Consider the following 18,270-nt stretch of genomic DNA (forward strand, 5'->3'; position numbering starts at 1 on the left):
TTTCAAAATGGCGGCCCGCGGTCAAAAAAGGCGGGAAAATGTTCAAACTTTAGTCCATCACCTAACTTCATGAGTGGAATCGATAGGCACATAGTGCTTCATTCCAGCAACTACTTTTGCAAAAGTGGTACACCATAATGTTCAGCTCGTGGACAAAAAAAACCATGGAAATACCAATGTAAAGTCACTTAATGGGGCGTTGGGCCATCACTTGCGGCCAGTACAGCCTGTATGTGCCGTGGCATAGAGTCCACCAGTGTCTGGAATTCTGCAGAAGGAATGCAGCACCATTCTTCCATGAGAAAGTCAATCAACTCACACCTGTTTGATTGAGATGGAAAACGATGTCTCAGGTGTTGTTCCAGAATATTCCATAAATCGTAAATGCTCGATTGGGTTCAGATCTGGTGACTGAGAAGGCCATGACATATGGACAACATCAGTGTCATGCTCATCAAGTCATTGGGCAACCACACGTGCTCTGTGGATGTGGGCATTTAGTGGGGGGGGGGGGGGGTTCCTCATCTTGCAGCCTTGCCGGTCAGAATTATAGGCAACCAGGTCTGTGCAGCATTTTTATACATGACCCTAAGCATGCTGGGATGTTATTTGCTTAATTAACACAAGGGCCACACCTGTGTGGAAGCAGTTGCTTGGTGTCCCTCATTTACACAGGAGTTTCCATTTTTTGTCCACCACCTGTAGTTTTTAAACATACAAGGTCTGATAGACTATGCAGAGATGAGCAGGGTGTGCATGACATGACTGCTGAGCCAAAGACAATGTTCAAACGTTCAAGAAATTGAATTTGGGCTTTGGAGGTGAACGTCGGTGTTCAAAAGTTTTCCAAACGAGATAAGATATTCAAAATAATCCAACTCAAGCAAATTTTTATTATTTCAATATACGTACATGCAGGTGATTAGTAAGAAAATATGTTAATGCATTTTTAAATGTATAGCTAGACCAACATCTGATCAGGCTTACAAACCTTTACCAAAGCGAACCGACAGGCCAATCTTTTTCAATGCAATTTCAAATATTATGAATGTCTCACTCGTGTACCTTTTTGAAAGCCCCATATAACAGCATTGTATTTAACAATATACAACTAGGACTATTTAAATATACTGTAAAAATCAAGGCTAGAAGATGAGTGCAAATGTATTTTTGTTATTATTGCTATTATTGTGGGGGTGTGTAAAATTTAACCTGGACATTTGTTTATTACTAAAACCTGATGGGCAATCCTCATTATACTTAGTAGTCAATTGTAAATCAAATGCTGCAGAACCTTTAACTGTCTTTCCACCCTTCTTTTCATAACAGATGTTCTACAAGGTTATAATGGAACAATTTTTGCTTACGGACAAACAGCCTCCGGAAAGACACATACAATGGAGGTGCTATGTTCACCTGTAGCCCGATTCTACCTCACAAATATCATGCTTTCATACCAGCGAATGAATTCCCTAATTTGTGGTCCTATTTTTTTGTCAGACTTTCATTAGTGCTTCCTGAAACTCTGACGTGAATGTTTTTTTTTTAGGGCCAGCTGAATGATCATTTGAAGCAAGGAATCCTCCCTCGCATTATCCAAGATATCTTTGGGCACATCGACTCGATGGATGAGAATCTAGAATTTCTCATCAAAGTAAGTGCTGAAGTTCAGAAGAACTGGGATTGTTTGAATACAGGAGATGGTATTTTTTGTGGTTATGTGTTTGCAAGGAAATACAACCATTGTTAAGATGTTATGCAATTTAATTTGGACTTGGTAATTAAAGCTTCGCGATGACATCATAATCCAAAAATGAAAAAAACCTGGAAGAGACTAATTTTAAAGCTTATAACTTGCTCCATGTTTTTTTTATCCACAGATGTCTTATTTTGAAATATACTTGGAGAAGATCAGAGACTTGCTTGATGGTAAAGCTAAATTATTACATCCTAGTGCAACATTGGGAAAAATCTTTTTATAATGGAGGCCCTTACTCTTGACAGCTTCGTGGAGTACCATGACAGGTTCAGAAACGTTTCAAGTCGAGAACCAATCCTGGATAGATCGCTGCTCCATCGTAGGATGCTCGATTGAGGGTGCAGGAATTTTGGAATTCTGCTACCATGCTGGCGATAAATCACCTCCTCATGATGACAGACATCATGAGATCTTTAAAGCTCACCAACAACCAGTACAAATAGACAGGTCCACCAGCTGAACATGATCCGGCACTAGTGAAATTTGGCACAAACAGTAGTCTACATCTGCATGGTTTCCAGCCACCACCAACTGGTGGGTAAGTTTCCCAATGCTCTTGTCGTCGGAAATTTTGTGTTTGGCTCTGAAAACGTTTTCGAAAAGAAAACTTCTTGAGTACTTCAGCGGCTCAGTTATTCCCATTTCTTTTGCAGCCGCCAGAGAGGGTTTTAGGCTCAAGTTCGTTCATGAACATGGCCAGCCGTGCCTGATATTCGACTGAAGGTGGCAGATTTATAATTTGTTCAGAATGTCGGCGATAATTTGCCATAGCTTCACGAAAGACACCATGGGATATTTAACGTCCACCAACTAATATTCACAGATGAGACACTCAGCTTAATAATGTCCATCTGAGGGATGGCCCACTTTGCGATAAAACGTTCTTGCCTACCATGAATCCATTAGCTTATAGTCAGGTCAGGGAATCTAACCCAGACTAGACTGTGAAAATGTCATTGTGGTCCCTCTCCACCATCCTATCAGACCAGTGCAGTCACTTGATAAAGGGTGTCAACACAATTCAGTAGCCTAAGACTAATCAATCAGCCTCGGTGGTGTAATGCTCAGAGCAGCCACTGTGATTCTGGGAGGGCAGTGGTTCGAACTTTGGCCGAGTCACACAAAAGACTTTAAAAACGGTACGTGCTGCTTCTTGCTTGATGCTGAGCACTTAAAAAGGAGGGAGCATGGACAATCAACCATAAGTTGCTCAGGTAATAGCGTAGGTTTTTATGGTCATATGGTGTCCTCCTGCACTGAAGTTTCTTGGAAGAGAACTCATATTAATAGACACTGTTTATTCTAAACCAAATATTATCATGTCTGTGTAACTTTAAGCCAAACAGGTGTAATATTTTCCAAAAACAAACAAGAAGCACAGTTCAGGGTATATTTTAACATTTTCGGTATACTTTACCTTCTCTGACAGATTACACAAAAACTCGGACTAAAATTGAGAGTGGTATCATGAACTATCCCACCTTGGTATTTAAAGACATGTAGAAAGCACTATGAAAGCAAAGATAAAGCTTTAGCACCACCTGCAGAAGCACTCCACTTAGACCAAGGTCACATTTGCCACGATGGCCGTGGGGTCTCCAAAATCTACGGCCACGAGCAATTATATGGCGGCCGCAGTATTTCCACGGTCACACAATGTAGCAGTCACATATGTTTTTATTTTTCGGGGAGCGCACGGCGTATTTATAAATTGTGGAGACCGAAAACGTGGTGGTGCCGTACGGTCTTTGATTTGATGTCGCACGGTGAGCTTCGGGTGTTCCTGCGGCGGCCATATAATTTTCAAGGTAGACGCAAGGTGCCCGTAAGGCGACCGCAGGGGGACCGCAGGGGGGCCCTAAGGTGAATGTGCGGCCAGACGGACGGTAACGAATCGGTTAATTTTTTTTTTTCGGCTTGTCGAATTGCTACAGCGAACATAGAAATGAAAAAAGTTATAACTCCGCGTTATAATTCCACGGCGACCTTACGGCCAGTAAAATATAGCCATACGGCGTAGGGCCACCCTGAGGCCACCTCAGAAACTCTGCGGCCGCCGCACGTTTCTGTCAATTCAGAGGGGGTACGGCCGCCGTATCCTCGCCGTAGAGCAAATGTGACTTAGGCCTTACCACCAGTCAAATACAGCATGATGCAAAATACTAGAACGACACTCAACAGAGCGCATACCTGCACCAGGCTGAACAGTTTATGTTTTGTATTCCAATGATAGGCCTGATCTGCATCTGGACCTGAACCAAATTCTAATCATCTTGTTCTTGTCACCTGCCCAATTCATCCACCTAGTTTTGTCATAATATGTCCACAACTTTGAGATGTTGTGCTATATACAGTATCGTTTTTGGCCCTTTCTCTCAATGGTGGCAAATCACTTAAAAATTGTTGTACCAAAGTCAAATCAATTCGTACTTGTCACACGTCCAACATGTCCACCGAGTTTCGTCCAAATCCGTCCATAGCTGTTATCAGATATCCTGCTCACATACAAACAGACAGCTGTGAAAACATAACCTCCGTCCACTTTCGGTGGCGGAGCTAATTAGCAGTTGTGATTCTTTGCATTTGGGAGAATGGTATGGAACATCGACCTTTTTGCATATATAATATGTGTACGGCTTTCAACGTGCATGTTTGTGATTTCTGTTTATACTCAATCTTCTGAGACTTGCATGTTGTTGATGGGGTTTTTATTTTTGTGTTGCAGTTACAAAGACCAATCTATCTGTCCATGAGGATAAGAACAGAGTGCCCTTTGTGAAGGTAACTTGCATTTTGCTCAAATATTTTTAGTTTAATGCTATTCAAATGTGCTTTCTTATACAGTACAAACAGAAAGTGCAGCTATTTTACTGGGTCACTGGACCTTCCGTGAATAATTACAAAATCCATCCCATTTTTGCAGTCAACTTAAGGTCGTGGAGCAGCTTATACATGCATCACATGCATGACAAGAACTTTTGGAGAGATCAGTGTACTTTTTCATGAAAGACACAGACATTACAATTCATAAACAGAAAGAGCAATCAGAGATTGCAGACCCTTGCCAGAAATTATTGGGTGTAGTTTTGTGTGGTGTATTTTATGTGCTGTTTGTTTACTGGTGTGTTACATAATTAATAAGAGAGATACTTAGAACTGCCACTTTATAACTGCTGGGAGTGGTGACCGAGTACCAAGAAGTCCCGCTTTTATCGGACACTGGGAGTGGTGACCGGGTACCAAAACGTACCCCCGCAACCCCGCTTAGATCGGACACCTGACCCTGACTCATGACGTTTTTCATTTTTATTCAATTGAATTTAGAATGGGATTAAAATAAATTCAATTCAAATCAAATGGAACACCAAATGGGTACAGTCCTGCAATGGAGTAATCAGAAGGAACCCAAACAAGCAAAAAGCAAAGATGAAGCCATCAGGAGGAACCTGGATAGGATTCGTATCCCAGCTGCTGCTCCTCTGCCCTCAAACCCATGCAAGCACAGCCAAGTGAGCCTTATTAAAAAAAAACAAAAAGGAAAAAAAGACCCCAATTCAAAAGATTAAATATTTCTGGCTGCCAGACCATGTGTCCGATCAAGTTGGAATTTAAAACATGTATTCCCCATCACAACTAGATCATAATTGTGAAGTTTCATGTCAATTGATTAAGCGGTTCCAGAGAAAACATTATTTAATATTTTCTTCAATCAAATATGGCGACCAAATCATGTGATCTATCAATTATTCCTGAACAAACTTGTACACCCAAGGCTTGGGGAACATTTGTGTGACGTTTCCCCTCAATCTGTCCAGCCGTTCTGGAGAAGATTTTTTTTATAGGTTTCAGGGTAAATCCAATGGCTGCCGAACCATGTGACTACACTCTTATTATTTATGAAATATGTTAAACCATGTTGGACGAACAGTCACTAGTCAAAAATAAACACAGGAAGGAACCAATAGAACAAAGTAAATTGCACCACCTCGAACATGGCGTGACCACAACTTGTCATCATGAATACGAAATTGAACACTGATCTCAGAGATGCTCGATCAGCATCAGATTCAGAGGCTTTGGTGGCCAGAAAAAGATATCATCCTGTTTTTGTCTGAAGGACGTGCATCACAATGCTTTGTAGATAGTCTTTTATTACCAATTCTAGGTTTCCCTGAAGGCACCTGAAGGTGAAACAGATACCGATTGTGTGTGTGTGTGTGTGTGTGTGTGTGTGTGTGTGTGTGTGTGTGTGTGTGTGTGTGTGTGTGTGTGTGTGTGTGTGTGTGTGTGTGTGTGTGTGTGTGTGCAAACTTTTTTTTTACCATTTGAGCTTTTGTCATTAAATTTTCAACAAAGCTTTATTTTGAGAATATGGAGAAGACAAATAAATAATTTGGTCAAAAGGTCAAAGGTTCAAACTCACAAAATCGTCAATTTTCATCGAATTGACCTGAAATTTTAAGAATTTGCTTATTATGTCACTGAATTGGTCCACCAATCAAAAGCTCAAAGCTGATAGTTTTTTAAAATCAAAATGTCAAAGGTCAAGGTTGCATAAAATCGTCATATTTCATTCAACTGACTTGAAATTTGACCAGGGTTTGCATATTGGGTCATTGAGCGATTGTTTTGCGGTCAAAAGGTCAATGTTGCTTAAAATCGTCAATTTTTTTTGTTTTGTTTAAAAAAAAAAATCCGCTTTCATGTTTAGCATACAGGAGAAGAAGTCCAAGTACAAAGTGGTTGTGGACGGGCTTTGCATTTTCAGATGCTTTCTCATTACGCTCGCTGAAGGAGAGGGTATTGCGTTTGGGTCCTTTTGTTTGTTTGTCCGCACAGAACTTTCCTGTTTTTCTCCGCAACTGCTTGCCAGATTGAGACAAAATTTTCACCATACGTGCGACAACTCATGTAGAATGTTTCAATGCTAATTATGACGTCCTCGGTAACGTGGAATGGCAGCCATGTTGGAAAAATGGAAAAAAAAAAAAAAACTTTGGACCTCTGTATCTCTGAAACCACAAAAAGAAAAAAAAAATGAAACTTGGTACACAGCAAGTACTCCTCATGGGGAATAAGTGTTATTTTTTTTTAATCACATCATAGGTGCCTTTGTTATGATGTCATAATTGCATATGTAGAATGCTATATCTGATCAGTATGAAAATTTTTGAGGGTCATCTTGGGATAAAATGGTCCACGGAAAAAAATTTAATGATGTTATCGATCACATGACTTGGCAGCCATATTTTTTGTTTGTTTGTTTTTTTTTTAACCTTCAAAATTCTTCTTCTCTGAAGTGGCTGAACAGATCGAGGCGCAACTTTACATGTATGACCGCCTATCCATGAGGAATAAAAGGTTCACACATATGATGTCATAGATCACATGGTTTGGCAGCCATATTGGATTTACCCTGAAACCTGTAAAAAAAGTCTTCTTCTCCAGAAGGGCTGGACAGATCGTACAGCTGAAAATTGGATTGAAAAGGTGGTGCAATTTACTTTGTTTTATTGGTTCCTTCCTGCATTTATTTTTGACAAGTGACTGTTAGTCCAACATGGTTTAACATATTTCATAAATAATAAGAGTGTAAGTGAGAACTGTTTGTTTGTGTGGGATGATAAAGTAAGCTCTGTGCTTGTGTGCGATACTGTGAGAACAGTTTGAGATAAGGTGAGCACACTGTCCACGCGTGCAACGGAGTGAGCATTTTGTGTGTGAAAATTGATTTTAGTCTTATATTAGTCTTGTGTTGTTGCCTTACAGGGCTGTACAGAAAGGTTTGTCTCTTCATCTGAAGAGGTGATGGATATTATTCTCAAAGCAAAGGTCAACAGACACGTGGCTGTAACAAGTAAGTTTGTAATGGTCATGTTGTATTCTGAAACAGGATCAAAGCTAAGCAATATGATGAATATAATCCACAGTTTGGAAGGGACAGTGGTGAGAAAAAGTTTGTGAACCCTTTCAAATTTTCTCTATTTCTGTACAAATTCGACCTAAAATGTGATCAGATCTTCATCCGAGTCCTAATAATAGATAAAGAGAACCTGATTAACCAAATAGCACACCAAAAAAAAAAAATCTACCTTTTCATTTATTTATTGAGCAAAATGATTTAAACATTCAATTTGTCAGAAAAAGTATGTGAACCTTTACATTAAGTAACTGGTGGCACTCCCTTGAGCAGCAATAACTTCAACCAAACGTTTCCTGTAACTCTTGCTCAGTCCTGCACATCAGCTTGAAGGAATTGTGGCCCATTCCTCCTGATAGAACTGCTTCAACTCAGAGGTATTTGTGGACTTTTACATTAACTGCTCGCTTTAGGTTCTGCCACATTTCACTTTGGTTAAGGTCTAGACTTTGACTTGGACATTATAAAAAGCAAAATCTCTTCTGCTTCAGCCATTCTGTTGCAGATTTATTTGTGTGTTTAGGATCGTTGTATTGCTGCATGACCTACTTTCTGTTCAGCTTCGGCTCACGGATGGATGCCCTGACATTCTCCTGTACAATTTGCTGGCACAATCCAGAATTCATGGTTCTGTCAATGATGGCAAGCTGTCTGGGTCATGAGGCAGCAAAGCAGCCCCCCAACCATGATACTCCCACCACCGTGCTTCACGGTTAGGATGAGGTTCTTAGATTGGAATGCAGTGCTTGGTTTTCACCAAACATAATGTTTCTCATTTAAGCCAAAAAGTTCCACTTTCGACTCGTCTGTCCACAGAACATTCTTCCAATAGCCTACTGGATCATCCAGGTGGTCTTTGCTCTCCAAGAAGAACGTTGTTACCACCAATATTAAGTTTGCCAGTGGTTTCCTCCTTGCTATCCTCACATGCACACCATTGTTGTTCAGCATTTTCCTCATGGTGGACTCATGAACACTGACATTAACCAATGCAAGAGATGCCTGCAGAACCTTAGATGTTACCCTGGGGTTCTGTGACATCCTGGATTGTTGAACGCCTTGCTCTTGGAGTGACTTACGTTGGATGACCGGTCCTGGAAAGAGTAACAATAGTGTTGAATTTTCTCCATTTGTACACTGTCTGCCTGACAGTGGATTGGTGAAGCAACATCTTTAACATGGTTTTGTAACCCTTTCCAGACCAATGAGCATCAACAACTCTTTTTCTGAGGTCCTGAGAAATCTCTTTTGATTGGAGCATGACACGCTTCTACAAACCTGTGTGGTGAAGACCAGACTCTGATGGTGATGAACAAAGTTTGTTTTTAATATAGGGCAAGACAGGGCCACCCAAGCTCACTCCTGCTTGTCATGCCATTGAAACACCTGACTGTAATTACCCTGAGAGTTGAGCTGATTAACCTCGAGGTTCACAAACTTTTTCTGCCAAAGAAAATGAATGTTGGATCATTTGGCTCAATAAATAAATGAAAAAGTGGATTTTTTGTGTGTGTATTTGTTTAATCAGGTTCTCGTTATCTGTTATTGGGACTTAGATGAAGATGTCATCACATTTTAGGTCAAATTCATGCAGAAATACAGAAAATTCCAAAGGGTTCACAAACTTTTTCTCATCATGGTATGTGGGACGTTACAGAAAGTTCGATGAATGAGATACTCAAAAAAGTCCAAGATACATCAACGTTTTTAAAATTTCCCAATATACTGGTGTATATATTGTTACAGGCCGGGGGTTGGGTGAGAAGACCACGATGGGGGGAAGCTATCTCAGGCTCCCACCAGACTCCTCGGAATCGCAGGCCGTCGCACAAGGATAACTCCGTGACACGGAAGGTCGCTAACCAACCATGAATGCTAATAACTCAACCACGTGACCTAGGGTCCTCCATCTATGGGTTAACCGGGTTACCTAATTAATCACGTGAGCTAATTACCGGGGGACACGCCCTCGGTACACCTTGTCCAAACCAGATCACCTTACCAGATCAGATGCAGCCGAGCGACTCTGCCAAGGATGTACTGGCTCAAAGGAACGGATCGTTGGGAAGAAAGTCCCGGCTAGGCTCGGATACGGACCATGCTGGATCAATGAAAGGAAAGACAAAAACGAGCTGGGAACATTTCTACGAATAATTTATTAACAGGCAGGCGAGGAAAGATATGTGGCACCATTAATTGAGTTTATTGTTCTATGTAAGCAGAGATAGGAAGAAAAGTGTGGTGTGACAATCATACAATCAACTTACGAAAGCAGACACAGAGCAGAGTTATCCCTATGTAATTCTTCTACACTCTTACCCTGAATGAGGACAGGTGCCATCACTCACACACACACACACACACACACACACACACACACACACACACACACACACACACACACACACACACACACACACACACACACACACATACACATACACATACACATACACATACACACACACACACACCGATGAAGAAGAGTTAATGAAGAGAAAAAGGGGAGATGAGGTTAACGGTCTCTCAATACCTTGCACGATTGATCGACCACGCCACCAGGACGTTTTGGAGGGATGCTCCGCTGGGCAATACCTCCCTGACAGCTGGCGCGTCATCTCCCGCTTCGTGGCACTTCATGCAGCGAAGCGTCGATCCAGAGGATGGGGCGCGACCGTCAGGCATGAAGGAAGGACTCTGGGCGGAGTCAGAAGCCAGTGGGTGGAGAAAGGCAGAGTCAAAACAAGTGGGCTTAGTGGCAGACAGGACAAGGTGGGTGGGTGGAGCCAGCGATGAGGCGGTGAAGAAGGGCAGAGTCAGCAGCGAGCTGGTGAAGAAGGGTGGAGTCAGCAGGCAAATGTGCGGATTGTCGATCCCAGGCTAGACAGAGATCAGGACGAGCCGACAGGAACCAGGAGCAATGAGCAGGGATGGAAAACCACCAGCAGATGAGGAGCGCTCCAACGGCCCCGCGTCCAGTCCTTTTATAGACCCTGTGGTGCGGGGCGGGGGCGATGACCCAATAAGATGTCGTCACCCAAATCGGGCACTCTGATTGGGCCCCGGCCACTTTACATCCAGCAAGATGATTCCGAGCTGCAGAATCGTCCCGCACTGAACACCGTGACACGAATTGCCCTGCACCGAACCCCTGGGCCTTGCCGCGACGACCGGCAGGCAGCGCCGGTCAATACGCTGCCTGTCCGTACGTCATGTGACCCGAGCCATGCAGCATGCCTCTGCCTGGCAGCAGCCTCGCCGGGCAGAAAGGTGAGAAGACGTCCGCTGGCTGCGGGAGATACCCGCGGCCACGGTGGTCAGCGAAGACTACGATAAGATGATATGGCAAACCCATGCGGAGACCCGAACAAGATGTGTGCCATTCGCGCCCCGCTCTGTGGATGATAATAAATTATCAATGGGCTGTGCGTGGATCCGCCGCCATCGAGCATGCGGTTATTTATCAAAGGCGGTGGTGTGTGCGGTCTCAGCCCTGATCTGTGTCAGGAATTGAGGGAAAAGATTGGATATAATTATTAGATGTAGGTATGGGTTGAAAAGAGTATAGATATAACTTTTATATGGAGATTCGGATTTAAAAAGAAGATAGATATAATTACTCAGAACTGGGTTGAAAAGCGTATAAATATTGGTATTAAATGTAGACTTGGATTGAAAGAGAAGATCGATATAATTATTAGATGTAGGTATGAGTTGAAAAGAGTATAGATATAACTTTTAGATGGAGATTCGGATTGAAAAAGAAGATTGATATAATTATTACACTCAGAACTGGGTTGAAAAGCGTATAAATTTAGGTATTAAATGTAGACTTGGATTGAAAGAGAAGATAGATATAATTATTAGATGTAGGTATGAGTTGAAAAGAGTATAGATATAACTTTTAGATGGAGATTTGGATTGAAAAAGAAGATTGATATAATTATTACACTCAGAACTGGGTTGAAAAGCGTATAAATATTGGTATTAAATGTAGACTTGGATTGAAAGAGAAGATAGATATAATTATTAGATGTAGGTATGGGTTGAAAAGAGTAAAGATATAACTTTTAGATGGAGATTCGGATTGAAAAAGAAGATAGATATAATCATTACACTCAGAACTGGGTTGAAAAGCGTATAAATATAGGTATTAAATTTAGACTTGGATTGAAAGAGAAGATAGATATCATTATTAGATGTAGGTATGGGTTGAAAAGAGTATCGATATAACTTTTACATGGCGATTCGGATTGAAAAGGAAGATAGATATGACCGTTATTACTCAGAACTGGGTTGAAAAGCGTATAAATATAGGTATTAAATGTAGGCTTGGATTGAGGCAGATGTTTTAATTATTAGATGTAGGTATGGGTTGAAAAGAGTATAGATATAACTTTTAGACACACAGTCGGATTGAAAAGGAAGATAGATATAATTATTACACTCAGAACTGGGTTGAAAAGCGTATAAATATAGGTATTAAATGTAGACTTGGATTGAAAAGGAAGATAGATATAATTATTAGATGTAGGTATGGGTTGAAAAGAGTATCGATATAACTTTTACATGGAGATTCGGATTGAAAAGGAAGATAGATATGATTATTACTCAGAACTGGGTTGAAAAGCGTATAAATATAGGTATTAAATGTAGACGGATTGAAAAGGAAGATAGATATAATTATTAGATGTAGGTATGGGTTGAAAAGAGTACAGATATAACTTTTAGATGGAGATTCGGATTGAAAAAGAAGATAGATATAATTACTCAGAACTGGGTTGAAAAGCATATACATATCGGTATTAAATGTAGACTTAGATTGAAAGAGAAGATAGATATCATTATTAGATGTAGGTATGGGTTGAAAAGAGTATAGATATAACTTTTAGATGGAGATTCGGATTGAAAAGGAAAATAGATATAATTATTACACTCAGAACTGGGTTGAAAAGCGTATAAATATAGGTATTAAATGTAGACTTGGATTGAAAGAGAAGATAGATATCATTATTAGATGTAGGTATGGGTTGAAAAGAGTATAGATATAATTTTTAGATGGAGATTCGGATTGAAAAAGAAGATAGATATAATTATTACACTCAGAACTGGGTTGAAAAGCGTATAAATTTAGGTATTAAACGTAGACTTGGATTGAAAGAGAAGATAGATATCATTATTAGATGTAGGTATGGGTTGAAAAGAGTACAGATATAACTTTTAGATGGAGATTCGGGTTGAAAAGAGTGCATCGCGTGCGTACTGTACGGCATTGGCATTTGGTGTTTGTTTTTCCATGGCTGGCCTTCGCGAGGACCCATTCTTACAGTGAAGGGCATGGCCGCAGTTTTTACAGGTGGCTGTCCGAGTGCAGTGCCTGCTTGAATTTATCTCAGGAATAAGAGAAAAAGAAGAGTAGGAATGAAGTCAGAGATATAATCAGACCTAACTATGAGATTCACACAACGCACTTGTCCCGTTTGTCCCATTAGACAAGAAGGAAGGGTCTAACTGTATGTATATTAATGAAATAACTGTCTGGGGACCACGGCATGATGGAAACCATTGCTTTGGAGGGATGCGTTTCCTAGAACTGCAACAATATATATATATATATATATATATATATATATATATATATATATATATATATATATATATATATATATATATATATACATATATATATATATATATACATATATATATATATGAAGTGTGAAAGACGTGTAAGGAGAGAAATTGTTTCTGATGAGATTTGATCGAATCAACGCATCCAGATATGCAGCAACTGTACAATCATTCCCACTCCTTTTTGCAATCAATCTATCTGGATAAATCTTGTAAAGCAGCCTTTCAAAAAATTATGGTTAACCACACAAATATCATCCATATAACGACATGCATGTGATAATTTTTTTAGCTTATCCGAATTTTTTCTCTATCGGTTTCTGCATAAATGAAAATTCATAGAAAATAACAAAAATGTAGACTGGAATGCCCAACCAACGAAAGGGATATTCCCCACCTTGAAAGAACCAAATTGGATAGAACGGAAGGAGCCAGACGTGCTTGGGCTCTGTGTCCTGCCATACTACCCGGGCCTTTCAGAAAGGATTGCCAAGTATTATGCAGCGCATGGATTGGTGTCACCTACAAGCCTCTATGCACCATCTGTAATGTCATTTCAAAACTAAAGGACCCAATACCAACTGGTGATAAATCTGGAGTTGTTTACCATTCATCATGCAAAGACTGTGACCAATTTTACATTGGTGAAACTGGAGGAAATTTAAAACAAAGGCTGGATGAACATCATAGAGCAATTCGGCTTGGAAAGGTGACCCAGTCAGCCATAGCATGTCATTGCCTGCAATCTGGCCACAAATTTGACTGATGGGATCCGTGTCCGAGACACGATATCCAACAAATGACACAGGTTGATACTGGAAGCGTGGCACGTGAAGAGACGAGAGGGTGGTCTAACTGGGGAGACGGTGGACATACCCACACAATACACACCTCTGATGAAAATGGCAAAAAAATGGATGGTGCAAACAGCTGGATAAGGTGAGCAAACAAACAACACCACTCGATCTCAAAAACCATACCCGCGTGTGTACAACGCCCAATGAGAACCCTAACACTCGCACAATCCACATCTCATCATGTCCAACCGAGACACAAAACCAGCCATGTTCAAGCTGCTGAAACACAAAAACAACATGTGCACACACACAGGCTCACCAACACACATATAACACCAGATCACGTGTAAGTAAAAACAAAAAATAGAGCAGAGCACCCCGTCGATGATGTCATTTGATATTTATTTTGCTTGAAGTTTGCTAAATGAAATAAAAAAGTACTCCTCCATTTAACCCCGAGCACGAGCATGTGACTGGAAATGAGCGGTCTGTCGGAATAAAAACCGGACACGTGCCGAGGGTCTCAGTCTATTGGCCCGAGGAAGCCGGCTGTGAAGTTGGTGAAACGTCGCCCCTTGACCAGGTCTGCTTTACTTATTGCTCAAATTAGGGAAGTAAATCTAGTTTACTGTGGTTGGAAGTGCCTTCTTCTTCTTCTTAAAAAAAAAAAAATACATATATCGAGGAACATTATGTTGGCATGCCTAAGTACGATTGTATTGTTACGAATCTGGAAGCCATTTGCACACAAACAGACAGCAGTCCCGCAGTTCGGTTATTTTGATAAGTATGTGTTTATAGTCAGGGCCCCGTCCTTCTGTCTAATGGGTTGATTTCATGTGTGCGCTGCGGGTTTCTTTTATAGTCAGGTTTTTTTTTACATCGCAAACAAATCTCCTTCGTTCCTCGCATCATCGCCTCAGAGCCGACTCCGCCCACGAGGGCAAGAGCGCGCCCTTCATCCAATCAGGAGGCTCATTCCCTCAGAAGCTCCGACCAATGAGGGGAGGCCACTGGTCGCCCGACAATCCCTCGTCCAATCAGGAGGCGAGTGGCAAGAGAAGAGAAAGAGTAGAGTGGTTGTCAGGACCAGAGTACTGCAGTCATCGTGGCCGATTGCTTTTGGTCTGTTGTGGTGGCTTGGTCTCGGTCATGGTCTGCGGTCCTTTGCGGTAGCTCCTCGTGGTGATGGTGGCCGAGCAGCGAGGGTCGTGGACCCGTGGATTTCGGAACATGGGTTTGAGTCCCACCGTGGTGATTGGAGTCCGGTGTGACCACACGAGGAGGGAAGGCTCTGTTCCCCCAGCTCGCCTTCCCTCTGGGCTGAGGGGCCGAATAAAGACCCACGTGGTCCATTTCTTGTGTGTGTGTGTGTGTGTGTGTGTGTGTGTGTGTGTGTGTGTGTGTGTGTGTGTGTGTGTGTGTCCATTGGGCCCCGTCTGTAAGTAGAAACTGTTAAGTGCCTGTGTTCCTTGTAAATTGCATTTCTCATATTTGGTTTTAACTCTGCTCTTTGTGCTCTCTTGCCCCATGATAAATAAACCCCCAATTGTTCATTGTACCAGCTCGTTGTCTGTCACTTTCTTTCATTGGTTTAGCATGGTGCGTATTGGGAATTATGGAGGCCGTTCGTGTCGTAAATTGTTCATTTGGACCGACGGATCTTGGTAATCCCCGCTCTGTTTACACCCGCATCGGGCTCGGGAAGCGGCCCGTTCCGCCCGAGGTCCGTCGAGGGTGTGGTTTTCCCCGGTAGTTAGACGACGTGGGTACTTAGGTATAATGAAATTAGGCAATTAACCCCACCCAACGCCGTCGAAATATTGGCGTCCACGGTCTGCTAAGGGACCCGAGACCTTTCGGACTTATCCGAGAGTCACGACCTAAATTCCGGGGTGTTCGGTGGAGACGACCCTACTGCTGCCCCTCGTGGTCGTTTATCGCCACCGAATCCCGGCCCACAACAATATGTATCTTGGTCATAGAACCTTTTGAATGGCCCTCATATTTTCAAAAGCTTCCGTCACCCTGACAAGCCAAGCCTTGTCTCGGGAGAAAGAAGTATGAAATAAATAAATAAAAACATGCAATTTTCTGTCTGCAGACATGAATGAGCACAGCTCACGCAGCCACTGCATCTTCATGTTGAGTGTGAAGCAGGAGAACAAAAAAACGAAACAGATCTTAAACGGGAAGCTTTGTCTGGTGGATCTTGCTGGGAGCGAGAAGGTACGTTACAATAACTTCTCCCGCTTTACGATGCAGATTCCTCAAATGGTGATATGTGGAGACTGGAAACGTATCTTTTGGGGATCTGAATCCTGTCGGGTTTACATTTGGAACCGCACTGACAGCGTCTTGAGTTGAGGGTTTTTAGGTAATGTACGAGTTGAATAATGTTTTTTGACATTGAGTTAATTGCACTTGTGTTTCATTTACCAACTTAAACACTTTATGCATGTTCATTTATTTGATCTGATTTACCATTGTCCTTGACAGGAGAGCAGGTGGTGTTGAGGCAGGCTCATGGCAGGCAATGCACACAATGGCCTACCTTTTGAAAGGCACCAATTTCATTTACTTTGTAGCCTCGAATATTATTTCAATTTCAATAATATCAAGCCTGGCCGTACAGTTTTTCAAAAGGCACTGACTTTCCATGCCAAAACTGAGTGTCTAAGCCTGTGACTCTTGCATCGCAGACAGGTTTGTGGCTTCTCTGTATTCTCATGCCTCCTTTTTGGACTTGCACCCTCTTTTTTTTTTTTTTTTTTTTTTTTTGTATACCTTGGTCGAGGCTCGTATGAGAGCGAACACACAACTCACAGCAAGGAGGCATGAGACAAGAGGGGCGGGAGTGGAAGGGACAAAACATTGGGGAACAGACACAGGTGAACTGTGGAAGGGAGAGGGATGGGGATGGGACGGGGAACATGGCGAGGAGAAGATGGACATTACAGGGACTTTCAGGAAGGAAAGCAGAAGAATTGAAGGAAGTGGGCTTGGGTGGATTATCGGGGGTAGAAAAGATCGAGGATTTGGATGGGGGAAGATAAGAGGTGGTGGTGAACAGCTGTTTTGAAAGCCTGGAGGGAAGAATGGGAAAGAATAGAGTGAGGAAGTTTATTCCAAAGGCGGGGAAAAAGAGGAATGAAAGAGTGAAGATGAGCAGTGATTCGTGATTTTGGTAGTTTTACCAGAAGGGGGTTGTTGGCGGACCTTGAGCGCCCTGTGGAAATGTGGTTGGGACAAATCGCAGAGAGAGCAGGGGGGGGGGCAAGGCTGGAGAGGAGTCGGTAGAAGACAGAAAGACCACCGACCAACCTGCGGTGATTGAGTGAGAGGCCCAATGACTCAGCTTCATTGCGGGAGATGCCAATGATCTTAAATGCCCTGGTTTCGACAGCGTGAAGTCGAGAAAGGTGGGAGGCAGGAGCACCAGCCCAGAGGGGAGAGCAGTACTCCATCAGGCTACGGACAAAAGCTTTGTAAGTGGTCAGGAGCTCAAGAGGGCCGAGGAAGGACTTTGCACGACGGAGGATTCCCAGTCGGCGACTGGCTTTTGAGGCGAGGTTGGAAATGTGACTTTCCCAGGAAAGGTCATGGCAGATAGTGAGACCCAGAAGCTTGAAAGAAAAGACTTCTTCCAGAGGATTGTTGAGAAAGTGGATGGGGGGGTTTTGTAAACGGTCCTTTCTCTACCCTCTCTTGGCTCTGTCCCTCCCAGGTTTCTGCAAGGTGTACACAGTCTGCCAGTAACCCTATTCTTGTTACACTCCCAAATTCCAGGCTCACTGCTCACCTCCACTCAATTGCTTCTCTTTTCACTCACCTGTGGAATCAACTTCCCCAGTCTGTTCAATCCCATCTGTCCCTCCATGGCTTCAAGACAGCTGTTCACCACTACCTCGGGTCATCCCCATCCAAGCTCATGATTATTCCCAAGCACTCCCTTTTTCCAGATTATTGCGATTACCCCCCCCCCCTCTCTCTCACCCCCTTTAGTTTTTTTAGTCGTCAGTTGGTTTGTTCCTTTTCTCTTTCATCCCAGCCTTTCCCTCCCTCTTCTTGCTGTGTTTCATTCAGCTTGTGCACAGCTTGTTCACCCCCATGTGTTCTTCTCCCCATCGCACTGATCTCACTCTCACCTCTACTCTGCTCTG

General features: G+C 42.4%; 1 protein-coding gene across 5 annotated transcripts in view; it reads left to right on the forward strand.

Annotated features, from left to right (window-relative positions):
• Positions 1-18,270, forward strand: part of LOC147029672 (kinesin heavy chain-like) — a 74,129-nt gene that overhangs the window by 17,461 nt on the left and 38,398 nt on the right. For 4 of the 5 annotated variants that reach the window (XM_085872884.1, XM_085872885.1, XM_085872887.1 and 1 more), the window contains exons 3-8: positions 1,330-1,403; positions 1,550-1,654; positions 1,881-1,929; positions 4,485-4,540; positions 7,529-7,616; positions 16,212-16,336. In XM_085872884.1, coding sequence (XP_085729010.1) covers positions 1,330-1,403; positions 1,550-1,654; positions 1,881-1,929; positions 4,485-4,540; positions 7,529-7,616; positions 16,212-16,336 — 497 coding nt within the window. Of the gene's footprint in view, positions 1-1,329; positions 1,404-1,549; positions 1,655-1,880; positions 1,930-4,484; positions 4,541-7,528; positions 7,617-16,211; positions 16,337-18,270 lie in introns of those variants that run through there. The other variant, XM_085872888.1, reaches the window with a different exon arrangement.

The sequence above is a fragment of the Eptatretus burgeri genome, chromosome 3 (genome assembly GCF_056783735.1).
Source record: "Eptatretus burgeri isolate ZD-2024b chromosome 3, Ebu_testis_v1, whole genome shotgun sequence".
Classification (NCBI taxonomy): Eukaryota; Metazoa; Chordata; class Myxini; order Myxiniformes; family Myxinidae; genus Eptatretus; species Eptatretus burgeri.